This window comes from Gymnoscopelus braueri, assembly GCF_963280865.1.
Source record: "Gymnoscopelus braueri genome assembly, chromosome: 14".
In the NCBI taxonomy this organism is placed as follows: domain Eukaryota; kingdom Metazoa; phylum Chordata; class Actinopteri; order Myctophiformes; family Myctophidae; genus Gymnoscopelus; species Gymnoscopelus braueri.
In genome coordinates, this window is record NC_137619.1 from 3,859,195 (window position 1) to 3,874,365 (window position 15,171).

Genomic DNA, 15,171 nt, shown 5'->3' on the forward strand with positions numbered 1-15,171 from the left:
TTGTTTTAAAAACAATGATATTAAAGTTCTCTCATCCTGCCTATTAATGTTAATGGGAATTACACAGTTGAAGATGTATTTAGATTACTGTAATTAATTTATGTCTGATAGCCTGTTATATAAGTTGTGTAATTAGTTGGTAGTAATTGATAGTGTAAAGTTAATTAACATAATGTAATCTCCACCTACCTGTAGATGGATCGTATGCGTTGCCGATGTTAGTGTGAACGTTCTTGTAGATCACAGTGGTGGTAGAACTAAATGGTCCAACATGTCTATCACCCAAACCAGCAGAGAAGGCAAACTTTGGTTTGTCTGTCAACACAGGAGCATTGTTATATTGTTAATAATATTATAAAAGCATTATTACAAACTTTAGTTACTAGTTACTTTGTAGATTTTGATTATTACAAAACATACATTAACCACTTCAGCCCTATATACATTTAGGCCATTTGAAAATAGGCGATCTAAAAGCTTATAGATCTGCTATTTTCAAACGATTTGTATGCATTTTCTATATTTGAAAACGTGTGAAATGGGACATTCTGCACAATAAGTACTTTCTACTTTTGGTACTTTAAGTACATGTTGATACCGATACTTTTATTCTTTTACTCAAGTAAATTTTGAATTTCAGACTTTTACTTGTGTCAAAGTATTTCTACATGGCAGTATTGATACTTTTACTTGAGTAAATAAGAATTTGTACTTTTTCCACGACTGGAAAACACTGACTATCCTGCTTCGCTTCCCTGTCTATCTTCTTTCTTCTTGTCAACCATTATTTTTGAGTAAAAATGTCTCCCTGGCCATCTAATATTGGTATATTGGTTATTGTTAGTGTATAATCAGTGTATAATCAATGGTAGGGGATTGGGGTGTTGTTGAATTGATTCTATTCTGAAAAATAAAATAAGAAAATATTGCTAAACACTTGATAAGAGTGTACACCTACTGTGGACATGCTCAGTGGGATACACTGTCTGCATGTGGGGAAGGAGCGGGAGTGTTGCATCCTGGCAAATATGTCTGGACGATTTTAAGGTACGGTAGTTTATCTACTTTTTGGCATTTATTTTCCTCTGCTGGCAAAACTTTTGATTACTGTGAATTTAGATGTCAATTTTCTCTAGCCTATTGCTTACATTGAACAATCATTAGTTAAACAATCATGACACTTGTCTTTTAGTAGACAACATGGAAGAGGATTCTGTAGCTTGTGGCTTAAGGTGCTTCATCTGTGGTGGTCCTGAGACTGAGATTCAAAAGCTCTCAAAAGTCACCCAAAAAGGCTATGCACAGATGTTGTCTTATTCTGAGAGTGTGGATGATGCAGCATTAATCAAAAGACTACATGAGGACTGGAAAAACTGAGATGACCCCAAACTAAGATACCATTTGGAATGCAAAACCGAGCTATACAGTCGTGCAAGAGGTATATCCACTGGAAATCGTACTTTTTTTCAATGTGATGAAAGTTGCCACTTGCAGATTTAAATCCTATTCTATGTTGTGAGTGACATCATAATTTAATAAAAACTTTAAACATAATCTATTCTTTAGAGCAAGATGAGCAAGACCAACGGCCAGGCAGGAAGAAAAGACGCAGGGCATTGTCTGGGTCAAGTAGTTCAAGTGCTAGCTGGCACACTTAATCTACCATAATACTTGCATCCTTTGCAATGAAGGTATCAATGCTGGCACATTGAAAAGAAGAAGTCTTTTGTATGTAAGATTCAAATGAATTTTGATAATTGTTTTTCTTGCTCCTCATTGTAGGCTTCCACTCAAAGTAGAATAATTTAATCATGCACATACTGTATGTGGCTACCTTTTATCCAGACAGATCTCGGCAGTTGTATCGTGCACCTGATAATGTCTACCAGGACCAACTGAAAAGGAGTTTGATGCAACTTCAAGTCCCCAGTCATCACCTCGTCGCTTTGCTCTCTGCATCAAACTCCTTTCAGTTGGTCCTTTCAGTTGGTCCATTATTAATACTGATATATTATTGATTTCAGTTACAATTCCAAACATGACCCGCTTTAATTACTTCAGTCTAAATTAGTAGCTTTAAAGACTAGTATTACAATTCTATTGTCTTTTTAATGTCCAATGTATTTGTACTTAAGTTCATAAAGTTAACATAAGTATAACTACATGCATTTGAAATAAAAAAAACATGTTACTTTTCAGGATTCTAATTCAAAAATAGCAAAAAAAAGAATCCGGATTCCAATAAAAAAAAAATGCAAAAATAGCCGATCTACAAGCTCAAAACGCGTCGCACTGCGACGCGTTTTGAGCTTGTAGATCGGCTATTTTTGCAACTAAAAATACAGAGAGAAGAGGTGTGTGCCCGACAGTATATGCAATGTGGCCCTCTGGAGTGAGTGTGGAAATATAGTGGCCCTCTCCATCAGCAAAGTTGCATCAACCCTGGATTATACCAATTTAAACCAATCCTAAACTAGGGGAATCATTTTGGAGGCGCACGGCGCCGGTGGTTCCGGTCGTTGGTTCCGGCCGCCTGATGACGTAAAGTTATTTCCGTCTCCGACCGGATCAGAAACCCGAAAATGGTATTGATCCCAGGCTGCTGTCAACCTGGTGTCCCTATTTTAGGCATGTTCATTATAGATGGATTTTTTTTCAAATTGAAGAATTCACATTTTCCCTTTTTTAATTAAAATAAAATCTAAAATCTTCTAATTTGAAAAAAATACTAAAACGAAAAAAAAAAAGATCTGCAAGCTCACAACGCGTCACGTTCCGGACACTTAGTGTGCTTGTAGATTGGCTATTTTTGAATAGCCGAAGTATTAAATACTTTCAAGGCCCCCTGCCTTAGCCCCGTCCTTTTTCCCTACACTAAATCTCTTCGCTGAAAATAGCCGATCTACGAGCTACGTGTTGTTTTCGCCGAATGTTCAGTTCACCTATTATGACATGCCTATGTCGTGGAATTCTGGATCAATCAGCAATCAATGAGGCACATAGGAGTCGAGACAATATTCTAGGTGGAGGTGGTTATGCTTTATGTTACATGATATCATGGTCAGAAGTACATTAACACTCATGTCAGTGGTACGGTAGTTCTGCCTGGAGCTCAGGGCAGAGATCATAGTTATACTGTAGCTGCCTGAAGGACAAACTGAACCATAACAAGATAGGCTGTACCAAAACAACAGCTATTAGGCCTAGTGGAGACATCTAGGCTCTTACAAGCTGTCAAATATCATAATGTAGAATATTGTAAGTGATGGTAACATATAAAGGTTAGATAAAAGCAGCCATATAACTTCTTCCTCTCCTAGAACAAGGATGCAACAGTTCAAGTGGTTAATCTCGCTGGTCCACATCAAAGACTAATGGGCTAAATTAGTGTATGCAGGTTGAAACTGACGTTCAGACATGTCTGTTAGTGTAGATCCAGGGTTCCATGAAATGGGTCATGAAATTCCTGGACATATTTTGAAATTAGATAAACTGTTTTTCCAGTCCTGGAACAGGTTTAAAATGTATCGAGTGTTCTGGAAAAATATGTGGCTATGCATTGTTTTGGGCTATTGATTCTGTTAATCAAAAACATGTTCCAAAACATGTCTAAAATTACATGAAATATATAACGTAATAAAGTAGTTTTGCGCCGAACGGGCTACGTGATTGCAGCCTAATGTATGCCGCATGTCACGTGAAAATAAGAACAGACCTACGAGCTCACAACGTACTGCAGCGCGATGGGTTTTAAGCTTGTAGATTTGTTCTTTTGTCACGTGACATGTACATAGCTTACTTATGAAATGCCTAGAATAAGCATGCAACAGTTCAAGTTGCTAAGTGGTTAATCTCTCTAGTCTACATCGAAGACTAATGGGCTAAATGAGTGAATGTGGTGAAACTAACGTTCAGACATGTCTGTAGATCTGTCTGTCTGCTTCTAGCTTATGTTTACTTTAGCCAGTCTGTCAAACAGGTTCTGAGTGAAAGTGTTAGGAGCCAGGGTAGTTATTGTAGACAGCCTGAGGCCATGCAAGAGTTGTCCAGTGGTTTAAGTAACTAAGTACATTTACTCAAGTAATGTACTTTTTTTTAGGTACCTTTACTTTACTGGAGTATTTCCAATTTTCTATACTTTTACTTCTACTCCACTACCTCTCAGAGGCAAGTATTATACTTTTACTCCATACATTTATTTGAAAACTTTAGTTACTAGTTACTTTGTAGATTTGTATTATTATTACATAACATACATTAACCACTTCAGCCCTATGTACATTTCAGCCATTTGAAAATAGCAGATCTACAAGCTCACAATGCGACGCATTGTGAGCTTGTAGATCTGCTATTTTCAAATGATTCTATTACTGCTATTTTCAAATGATTCTAATACATTTGAAAACTTGTCAAATGGGACATTCTGCATAATGAGTACTTTCTACTTTTGGTACTTTAAGCACATTTTGATACCAGCACTTTTGTACCTTTTACTCAAGTCAATTTTTAATTCTGGACTTTCACTTGTAACAGAGTACTTCTACATTGCAGTATTGATACTTTTACTTAAGTAAATCATTTGAGTACTTTTTACACCACTGGTTGTTGTAGACAGGCCACAAACATCTAAGTGCTCTTGTCACGATACGAGTCACATGATGAGGATGCTTGGTGTTGTGTTTGACTTCACACGAAAACAAATGCAACATTTGACAGGAGATGTTTTTCATACAGTAAGCTACAAGTAAAGCTCAATAGACTGCGGCAGCATTATTATTGGAGGTTCCTGGTTTGATCCCCGGGTGTGTCCAAGTGTCCTTGAGCAGGACACTGGACCCCTAACTGTTCCCGATGAGGAGCGGTTTGGTGCCTTTCACGGTTTCCCTCAGTGTGAATGGATGTGAAATACATTGTAAAGCGCTTTTGAAAGGCTCTATTGTCCTACCATAAATGCAGTCCATTTACCATTCACCACTATTACACTTGAGACTGGTGGGATTATGATATGGACATTCTGAGTATTGTTATATGAATTGCTAATGATTAATTATACATGTAAATTACACTTCAATCTGTGTGTGTGTGCTGAGTGCTGCCTGTGGTAGGTCTGTCAGTTTAACGAGCTAGTTATAAATGTCCATGCATGCAGCGCCCTCTAGTGCTTTAGAGCAGTGTTTCTCAAAGTTTCTTGGCTCAGGGCACCCCTGTCAATAACCTTTTCATCCATGGCACCCTGAATTACATTGGAAATGTTTAGGACATTTACATTTATGTCATATTACATAAATATGTGAATCATTTCCCCTAAGATCCACTATGTCACTATGAAAACTTGAGAGAATATCTGTTTCCATTAGGACAGATTGAAAATAACGTTATACTTGACGTTTAACCACTTGTACCCCAGCATCCCTATTTCAGGGGAAACATTCGCCAAAAATTGTTGTGAGCTTGTAAATCTGCTATTTGAGAGATTTGGTGTGGATTGAAAAAGAACGTAATTACACCGCAATTCAGGTCTGTTTTACTTTGTATAGAGGTGGTTAAACTGAAGTGACACTGTGATACATTCCAAATAACATCAAAGTATTCTGCGGCACCCCTGGACTTGCGTCACGGCACCCTAGGGTGCCACTGCCACGGCACCCACTTTGAGAAACCCTGTTTTAGAGAATGATAGTTTATTGAGCCCTTATGCTGTCGTACCGCTGGCTACCAGCAGAGGGCACAGAAGTACTTTGTGTTCAGCTGAAAGTCACTGGTTCAGGTAAATCACCAGTAATAATGGCTACAATGTAAACATGCTGGTATAACTTTATGTTCTCAAAAGAACAGCATGATTTGTTTTGTATTTGTTTTATAATACTGGTTTTTCGTTTTGTAGTTTGTAGTAGTAGGTTACCCGAAATGCAGAAAAGCAAAAGGAACACATATTTTCATTTGTAGGTTTTATTATAAATGGTATAAAAGTCAACATAGAATAAAATGTAAACATGGTGACCTGAGTCTTTAGTGCGTAGAAATAAATACATGGTCAGCTCTCAGAGAGACTTGCTACATCGTTCTGTTGTTCCGTCACAGAATAGAATCCCAGCGTTCAGTCCCGGAACCCCCAGGGACCCCCTTGTATGGGTCCCTTGTAGGGGGTCCCAGAGAGTCCCCCAGCTAAATGTCAGATCCTTACAGGTCTGTAACTCTTGGAACCTCATATCAAATGGGGGTCCGTGGTGTAATTGCAATATCCAACTCGGGGTCCTTGAAATAAAAGATGTTGAGAGTAATTGAGTATAGTAGACTATAATCTAGTGTACTATTACTCCTGGGAGTCTTTTGGGTTACATGTACCAAACGTTCGGCCTTCAGAGCGCCTTCGCCTACATTTCCCATGATGCACCTTGTCTTCCTTCAAGTCCTGCTCTGGGACTGTCCAAACAGCCAGTCCACAGGGTCCTCGTGAGCGCTAAGGTTCAGGGAGGAGGAGGAGGAGGAGGAGGGGGAGAGCCTGGGAGTCCTTAGCGCGCGGGGAGAGCCGCGGGGCAACGAGGAGGCCGAGGCCGAGTGCTTCATCTGGGCCTTATTGGAAAAAAGGCGCGGCCTCTGGGTCCTTAGTTGGAGCCTGACGGGGCCGTGGCTAGGGGCCTCGGTGGGGCGGGCCAGAGCCTGGATGCTGCTCATGTAGGGGTCCTCCAGGGTCTGGGTGGTCTTTAGGGTCTGTGAGGAGGAGGAGGAGGAGGAGCAGGGCAAGACGGAGTCCTCCAGGGTCTCTGTGATGGTGGGGAGGAGAGCCAGGGACAGGAGCAACTGTCTGCGCTTCATTCTAGAGAGAGAAGAAGAGAGAGAGAGAGAGATATTGAGTTGGGTTGTGATCATAGATATATATAAAGGCTAGATGGCTCAAGGGGACGGCGCAAGCGTAGCTCAACCGCGGCCATCTTGAAACAGTCATTCATAACATTATGTCTATGGTGCATATACTTTGAAATAACCATAGCGTGCTCAATTTTCATCTGATTTTCAAACGGGTTGGTGTATTGTAAACACCAAAGATGTAGTTATGATACTGAATACTTATAATTATAATCATGTTTTTTTTTATTTTTTATAATTTTATAATTTTATAATTTTATTACATCTTTGGTGTTTACAACACACCAAACCGTTTGAAAATCGGATGAAAATTGAGCACGCTATGGTTATTTTAAAGTATATGCTCCATAGACATAATGTTATGAATGACTGTTTCAAGATGGCCGCCATGTGGCAACGTCGTACTCCATTGGCCAGCAGCGCGGGTGAGTCATCTAGCCTTTATATATATCTATGGTTGTGATCATGTGGAAGTCATCTTGCATAAGAAGAACCAGTGGTGGAAAGTAACTAAGTACATTTACTCAAGTACTGTACTTAAGTACAATTTTGAGATACTTTTACTTCACTGGAGTTTTTCCAATTTTCTATACTTCTACTTCTACTCCAGTACATCTCAGAGGCAAATATTGTACTTTTACTCCACTACAATTATTTGAAAACTTTAGTTACAAGTTACTTTATAGATTTTGATTATTATTCCAAAACCTACATTACCCACTTCAGCCCTAGTATATACTGTACATTTCAGCCATTTGAAAATAGCAGATCTACAAGCTCACAATGCGTCGCGATTGTGAGCTTGTAGATCTATTTTCAAAAGATTTGAAAACTTTTACTTTTGGTACTTTAAGTACATTTTTATACCAATACTTTTGTACTTTTACTCAAGTGAATTTTTTAATTCCGGACTTTTACTTGTAACGGAGTATTTCTACATTGCGGTATTGATACTTTTACTTGAGTAAAACGTGTGAGTACTTTTTCCGCCACTGGCTTTGACACGTGGATTTCCTTTCCCCACGGGGATAAGTAAAGGCTTAATTATAAGAACGGAACAAAACAGCCTTTTCAGTCGTGTTAAGCAGCTTTAACCTTTTACAACCTTTTACAACGTGTTCTGCACGGTCACATAAACACAAGGCTAGAGAACATGTGTAGCTCCGGGTGATGTATAACTTTAACATGTCATTACAAGTCTTTACTTTATTTTAATTATTAACCCATTAAGACCTGAAGCCATTTCTACAAATGTCTTCTAATTCCCGACAGTATTCTGAAAAAAAATGTTTCTATATCAGTGGTTCTCAAACTTTTTCATGTCAAGGACCCCCAAAATGATATGTGTTTGGTCGCGGACCCCCATCTTGTTCCAGGGACCCCCAGAAGCAAAGATGTTAGTTAAAAATGTTTGCTTTAAAACGATATATATATTCAAAGATTTGCACACATTTTAACGATTTTTCAAAAATAGCAGATCTACAAGCTCGTAGCGCGGCACTCGGTGCCACGCTATGAGCTTGTAGATCTGCTATTTTTGAATAGCCAAAGTGTAAAATTATGCTTTTTAGCTCAAATCAATAAATTACACAGATGCGTCCCACGTCTTAATGGGTTAATTAAGTCAGTTATAATAACCTCAACGTCTAAAGAAAAGCAGGTCAAGAGACTAATAACCTTTTCCAGGCTAGATTATACAGTATATGAGAATATAGGTTTTGATATACATGCACAGTAATGGATTTTCTGATAATTGCATCATTTATATCCTTCATTTTCAATAGCTACTTCAACCAAATTAGACCTTTTTACTGTAAATTATTATGATGAATATCATCATATATATTTAAATCAATATTTAAATCCATTAAATCCTATTATCCATTAGAATCCTTCATTTATCCAATTGTAACTCTGAGAGTGTAGACAATGTAACCAAATGGACCCTTAGGGGTCCATTTGGTTACAATGTTGTACACCCTCAGAGTTTTTATTTAATTTGACCTTGCTACAGGTTGAATTCCACTGAGATGTAATATATTATAGGATATTATTGTGTAGGCAATGGCAGAGGTGGAAAAAGTACTCAAATGTTTTACTTAAGTGAAAGTATCAATACTGCAATGTAAAAAATACTCTGTTACAAGTAAAAGTAAGGTATTAAAAAATGTGCTATCAAAATGTACTTAAAGTACCAAAATAAGTCATTAATAGTCATTATGCAGAAGGTCCCATTTCACAAGTTTTCAAATGTGTAAAACGTATACAAATCTTTAGAAAATAGCAGATTTTCAAATTGCCAACGTACTCAAGTGCTGTACTTGAGTAAATGTACTAAGTTACTGGGTAATAGTATAGATAATATAAGAAGAGTTCGTACCTCTTGATGCTGGAGTCAGACATGCTGTGTGAAGCAGAGAGAGAGAGATGTTAAGTCCAGTGAGCGAGAGAGAGAGTGAATGATGTCTAGAGCACACAGCCAGGCTTTATATATACACACACACACCCTGCTCTAGAGAGATAAGACCACGCTGAGAGGGCTAAATATAGTGCTGCTGACCTTGCTCTCCTGTGTGTGTGTGTGTGTGTGTGTGTGTGTGTGTGTGTGTGTGTGTGTGTGTGTGTGTGTGTGTGTGTGTGTGTGTGTGTGTGTGTGTGTGTGTGTGTGTGTGTGTGTGTGTGTGTGTGTGTGTGTGTGTGTGTGTGTGTGTGTGTGTGTGTGTGTGTGTGTGTGTGTATTTGTGCAGGAAGCTCAGGAGTGGCTGCGTGTTACAGGGGTTGAACTGCTCTGAATGTTTATACTTCAGAAACAATGAGACCCTGAGAGCAGCCGCACACACACTGTCTCACACACACACAGGTGGAAAGTAACTAAGTACATTTACTCAAGTACTGTACTTAAGTACAATTTTGAGTTATTTGTACTTTACTTCAGTATTTCCAATACTTTTACTTCTACTCCATTACATCTCAGAGACAAATATTATATGTTTACTCCACTACAATTTAGTTACTAGTTACTTTGTTGATTCTGATTATTATTACAAAACATGAATTAACCACTTCAGCCCCCATATACTTTTCGGCCATTTGAAAATAGCAGATCTACAATCTCACAATGCGTTGTAGATGTTGGGAGCTTGTAGATCTGCTATTTTCAAAAGATTTGTATACATACATAAATTGGACATTCTGCATAATGAGTACTTTTACTTGTGGTACATTTTGATACCAATACTTTTGTACTTTTACGCAAGTAAAGTCAAGTAAATGTTGAATTCCGGACTTTCACTTGTAATAGAGTATTTCTACATTGCAGTATTGATACTTTTACTTATAGTAACAAATGTGAGTACTTTTTCCACCACTGCACGCGCACACACACACACACACACACACACACACACACACACACACACACACACACACACACACACACACACACACACACACACACACACACACACACACACACACCCATTTGAAAGGGTTATTATGAGAGAGCCATGGCACTTTTGTAAGAATAGATTTCTTTCATTCAGCTGTGTGGTCTCTCCGTGGGGCAACATTGACTCAACCATTCCACTGCTTTAAGTCAATAACATTATCCAGCATGAATGACTCATATGGAAAGAAAAAAAGAAAACCTAGTTCTCTCTGATATTAACGATCTGCCGTGATGTAACGACAAGGCCAGTGCAAGGTCATGTATAGCTCACAGAAGTAGATCTCATCTCAGAATAACTCATAGTCCCGTGGCATTGAGTTCCCTTTCAATTAATGTGTGTGTGTGTGTGTGTGTGTGTGTGTGTGTGTGTGCGCGCGTGCATGTTTTGTGATGTTCCATGAAATAGCTTATTTAGGGAACTCATGTTTTTCATGATATATTAATAGCTGAGGCATAAAGCATGGTTTGCAGCTCTATCAGCTTGTGTTGATGATGTAACTTATCTTTCAGTTTATTGCCGTAGTTATGATTATTGTTGGCAGATGAATTACTGCATGGCACTTTTAACATCATTAAAAGAAGAAATGTATAAAATTGAATATTCAAACATATTAAAAAGGACCGTATACAAAAAAAAGGTGCTGCACAATAAACAAAAACATTACATGAATAAAGAATACAACTAAAAAACAAAACAATAAAAATGATATCAAGGCATCAAGAACCACACATAAGCAAAACAAACATCATCAGACAAAGTGCTTTATGGAAGGGGGGGGGCTACCACTGCAAAGGCTCAGACAACCCTGCTTTTTAGCCTAGTTCTCAGGAAAGGCCTGAGAGAACACCAGAGGCAGCTCCACTGATCATGTCCAACCCAGATTTGGCACAAACAAGGGAATGAACTCGTTCTCATGCTATGCAACAAAAATGTGGAATGCACTACCTAAAGGAGTGTAAAACCCTACTCACTTTACTCACGTGGCAATCTAATTTTAACCCATTAAGACCTGGAACACATCTGTGTCACTTCTTGATTTGAGCTAAAAGGCATTATTTTACACTTTGGCTATTCAAAAATAGCAGATCTACAAGCTCATAGCGCGAGTGCCGCGCTATGAGCTTGTAGATCTGCTATTTTTGAGAAATCGTGAAAATGTGTGCAAATCTTTGAATATATATATTTTTAAAGCAAACATTTATAACTCAAATCTTCGCTTCTGGGGGGTCCCTGGAACAAAATTATTTCATATGTCAAACACATATAATTTTGGGGGTCCTTGAGATGAAAAAGATTGAGCACCACTGATATAGAAACATACGTTGGGATTTAGAAGACATTTGTAGAATCGACTTCAGGTCTTAATCGGCTTAAATAAGTCGTTGTGCTTTTATGGGCGAGTTTAGAGGACCTTGTATTGTTAACTGTACTTCCATGTACCTTTTCCATGTCTTTCTAAATAAAGTACTTCAATCAATCAATCAATCAATCAGAACTCGGCAATGTCAAGGGAATGCGGTAATTGGTAATATGTGAAGTTGGGCCAGCCTATGTGAGGCAGGGCAAGTGTATCTGTGTAGCACAATTCAACAACACGGGAATTCAATGGGCTTTATGCAAAATATGAATCGACGGAAATAAATAAAAGTACATTTGAATTCAGCAATGCTTTATAGGTGATTAAAAGGACCAACTGGACCCAAAAGACATAGAGGAGCGACTCAGGGTGGTAAAAAGTGTGTTGCAGTAATGGAGACGAGATGAAACGAAAGCATGAATGATATTTCGGAGACTTTTACAGTTAGAATGGATTAGATTTTTTGCAATGTTTTCTTAATAGGAAGGAATACGACTGGACCGCTTTAATGTGTGACTTGAAATTCATGTTTGTAAAAAAAAGTGTCATATGTTTATTTTTTTGGCTCGTCTTACATTTGCTGCCATATGTTCTCACAGATGCTCTCAGGGTCCATTTGGTTCCATGTGTGCACTCTCAGAGTTACAGACCTGCAAGGGTCCATTTGGAACCCTCCTCGAGCAACTCCGAGGGTCCCTGCACCCCACTTTGAGAACCACTGACTCACAGACTTATACTTCCTCTAAGACTTAGGACATAAAATGACATAGGGCTGTAATCATTCTATTCTTAGACCAATGACATAGCACGTCTTCTTCTAAATTTAGCTCTCTACTACGTGAAATAAAAAAGATGTCCGCCTGCACGTACAGTATGTGACCTGAAGCAGATCTTTGACTCGTAGCCGCCGGGCTCTGAGACGTGACCACATCACATCGCCTCTCATCAGCAGGGTGGGACCGCACGTACACCTGATATTGAGACCGACTGTGGCCGACTGCCAGCAGGATATCCTCTCTGACCAGGGGTTCGTGTGTGTGTGTGTGTGTGTGTGTGTGTGTGTGTGTGTGTGTGTGTGTGTGTGTGTGTGTGTGTGTGTGTGTGTGTGTGTGTGTGTGTGTGTGTGTGTGTGTGTGTGTGTGTGTGTGTGTGGGGAAGTATGGCAAGGGTGTGTGTGTGTAAGTACTGTATGGCAAGGGTGTGTGTGTGGAAGTATGGCAAGGGTGTGTGTCATGAAAGATTAGTAAAAACGCTGGCAGTGGCGGATTAATTCATTCATTCCTGGCAGTGAATGTGTTAACATACTCTACCATACTGATTGGTTAAAATAGACTTTTATCCATTAAACTAAGATTGCCGCTTTTAAAGATAAAGACAAATAATCAACCCCATGTTTGAATGTACTGTACTGTAGCTGGAAGAAGAAACGTCATTGCATTTTGAGCTAAAGAACATGAATGTGGCCTGAGTGATATGTAATTAGTTTTTTGTTTTTATTTACTCTTTTTTTTTTTTTTTTTTTTATCCCGAGATTTTTGTAACCCATGTTTTTTTCACCCGGTGCCAATTTCCTAAGTGATCCTGGGCGCTACACCAGCCCTACACCAGCCCTACACCAGCGCTACACCAGTCCCCCACAGCCTAGGGAGGCCAGGGCCGAGCTCATGCTTCCTTCAATGCATGAGAGCCAACTGACCTTCTTGTCACCTGACAGGGGGGAGTTTCCCTGGTTGGACGTAGCGCGTGGAAGGAACACGTTATTCCAACCAGTTCCCTTCCCCTCCATCAGGCGCCCCGGCTGACCAGGGGGAGGCGGTATAGCGACCAGGATTACTGCATGTTTTTGTGAGGGTATTAACTACCCTAGGAGACACGGGGAGAACATGCAAACTCCACACAGAGTAGGCCCTTTCACCAACCCCACCTAGGGTATGGGCACTGATGACGCGGAGGAGAAGACACACCCCCAGCGCCCACAGCGTCCCCGGCGGGAATCGAACCCAGGACCTTCTAGCTGTGAGGCGACAGCGCTACCGACTGTGCCACCGTGCCCCTTTATTTAGACTCTTAAGATACTTTTGTTGTTGGATTAATTGCTTTTCAATATCGTAATGGCATTTCAGTGTACAGACAGTACAGTAGTACACTGTGTTCAGTGTACAGAAGTACACTCTGTAGTGTACACTGTGTTCAGTGTACAGAACACTCTGTAGTGTACACTGTGTTCAGGGTACAGAACACTCTGTAGTGTACACTGTGTTCAATGTACAGAAGTGTGGATACGGATAAAGCTCAACGTGTCTGACATGTCACCCATCACCATGTGACTAATCTGATTCACGCTGGTCTCTTGCTGTGATGAGCTGTGCCTTATACCTTCCTCTGGAACTGCTGAGGACAGCTAATCTCTGCTTCACTGTGTGTGTGTGTGTGTGTGTGTGTGTGTGTGTGTGTGTGTGTGTGTGTGTGTGTGTGTGTGTGTGTGTGTGTGTGTGTGTGTGTGTGTGTGTGTGTGTGTGTGTGTGTGTGTGTGTGTGTGTGTGTGTGTGTGCCCACATGTGTTGTAGAATTTGAGAAATTGATTGAATACTTTATTAGTCAGAAATATAAACAGCACGAGGTACATTCAACATAGCATAGAAAATGAACACAACTAGTCCATACCAGGGGATGTGTGCAGACTTTTAGTTATGGCAGTATGGGCAAGGTCCTTGTTCCATGTCTGCCTGGCTGCGACAGTTTACAACACACACGCACACACACACACACACGCACGGTCACACACACACACACACACACACACACACACACACACACACACACACACACACACACACACAGCCGCTCTGCTCCGTTGTATCGATGAATGAGTAAACGCTGTTAGCACCAAGAGCTGAACAGAGTACATCCCATAGCCTGGGGGACCGTAACCGCGACAACAGACCCCGTGGCCGCCCATGCCCATGCATGCGTCACGTCACGTGCATGCCGCGCATGCGCAGTAACGGCAAAAACTGTGGCCATAGAGTTACACAGTTTAAAAATAAACGCTAATAAACAGCTTGTATTTGGGAAAAGTGTCTGCACATGGTCTGCACATGGTTATGATCATATAGCCGTGTGCAAGTTCAGATCAATCGCTCAACCCACTGAGGAGAAAAACGTGTTCAGACAGACAGACAGACAGACAGACAGAGGTTTCCTTAATTATAGGAGGATAATACATGCAATCAACAAATACAAACACTATGTGCATAAAAGATGGGAAATGACATCTACCTCCCCTTGTGGTCTGAGTCCTGATAGATGTTTTTTCAGGCCAATTTTTAAAGGAACCAGTGTTACACATTATCCTGGTGTCATAGCATTCCATCCTGGTGTCAGGGTATTCCATCCTGGTGTCAGGGCATTCCGTCCTGGTGTCAGGGCATTCCGTCCTGGTGTCAGGGCATTCCGTCCTGGTGTCAGGGCATTCCGTCCTGGTGTCAGGGCATTCCG

The 15,171-nt window shown here is 40.1% G+C and overlaps 2 protein-coding genes across 4 annotated transcripts in view; one reads left to right on the plus strand and one right to left on the minus strand.

Annotated features, from left to right (window-relative positions):
• Nucleotides 1–15,171, plus strand: part of rassf4a (Ras association domain family member 4a) — an 84,595-nt gene that overhangs the window by 38,128 nt on the left and 31,296 nt on the right. The gene's annotated exons all lie outside the window — the stretch shown is intronic.
• LOC308100360 (uncharacterized protein) lies at nt 5,970–9,312 on the minus strand. Its single transcript, XM_080449383.1, has 2 exons — nt 9,248–9,312; nt 5,970–6,817 (listed from the first exon to the last, which is right to left on the minus strand). The coding sequence occupies exons 1-2, from the start codon at nt 9,268–9,270 to the stop codon at nt 6,406–6,408; spliced, it is 435 nt and encodes a 144-aa protein (XP_080305509.1). The 5' UTR covers nt 9,271–9,312; the 3' UTR covers nt 5,970–6,405.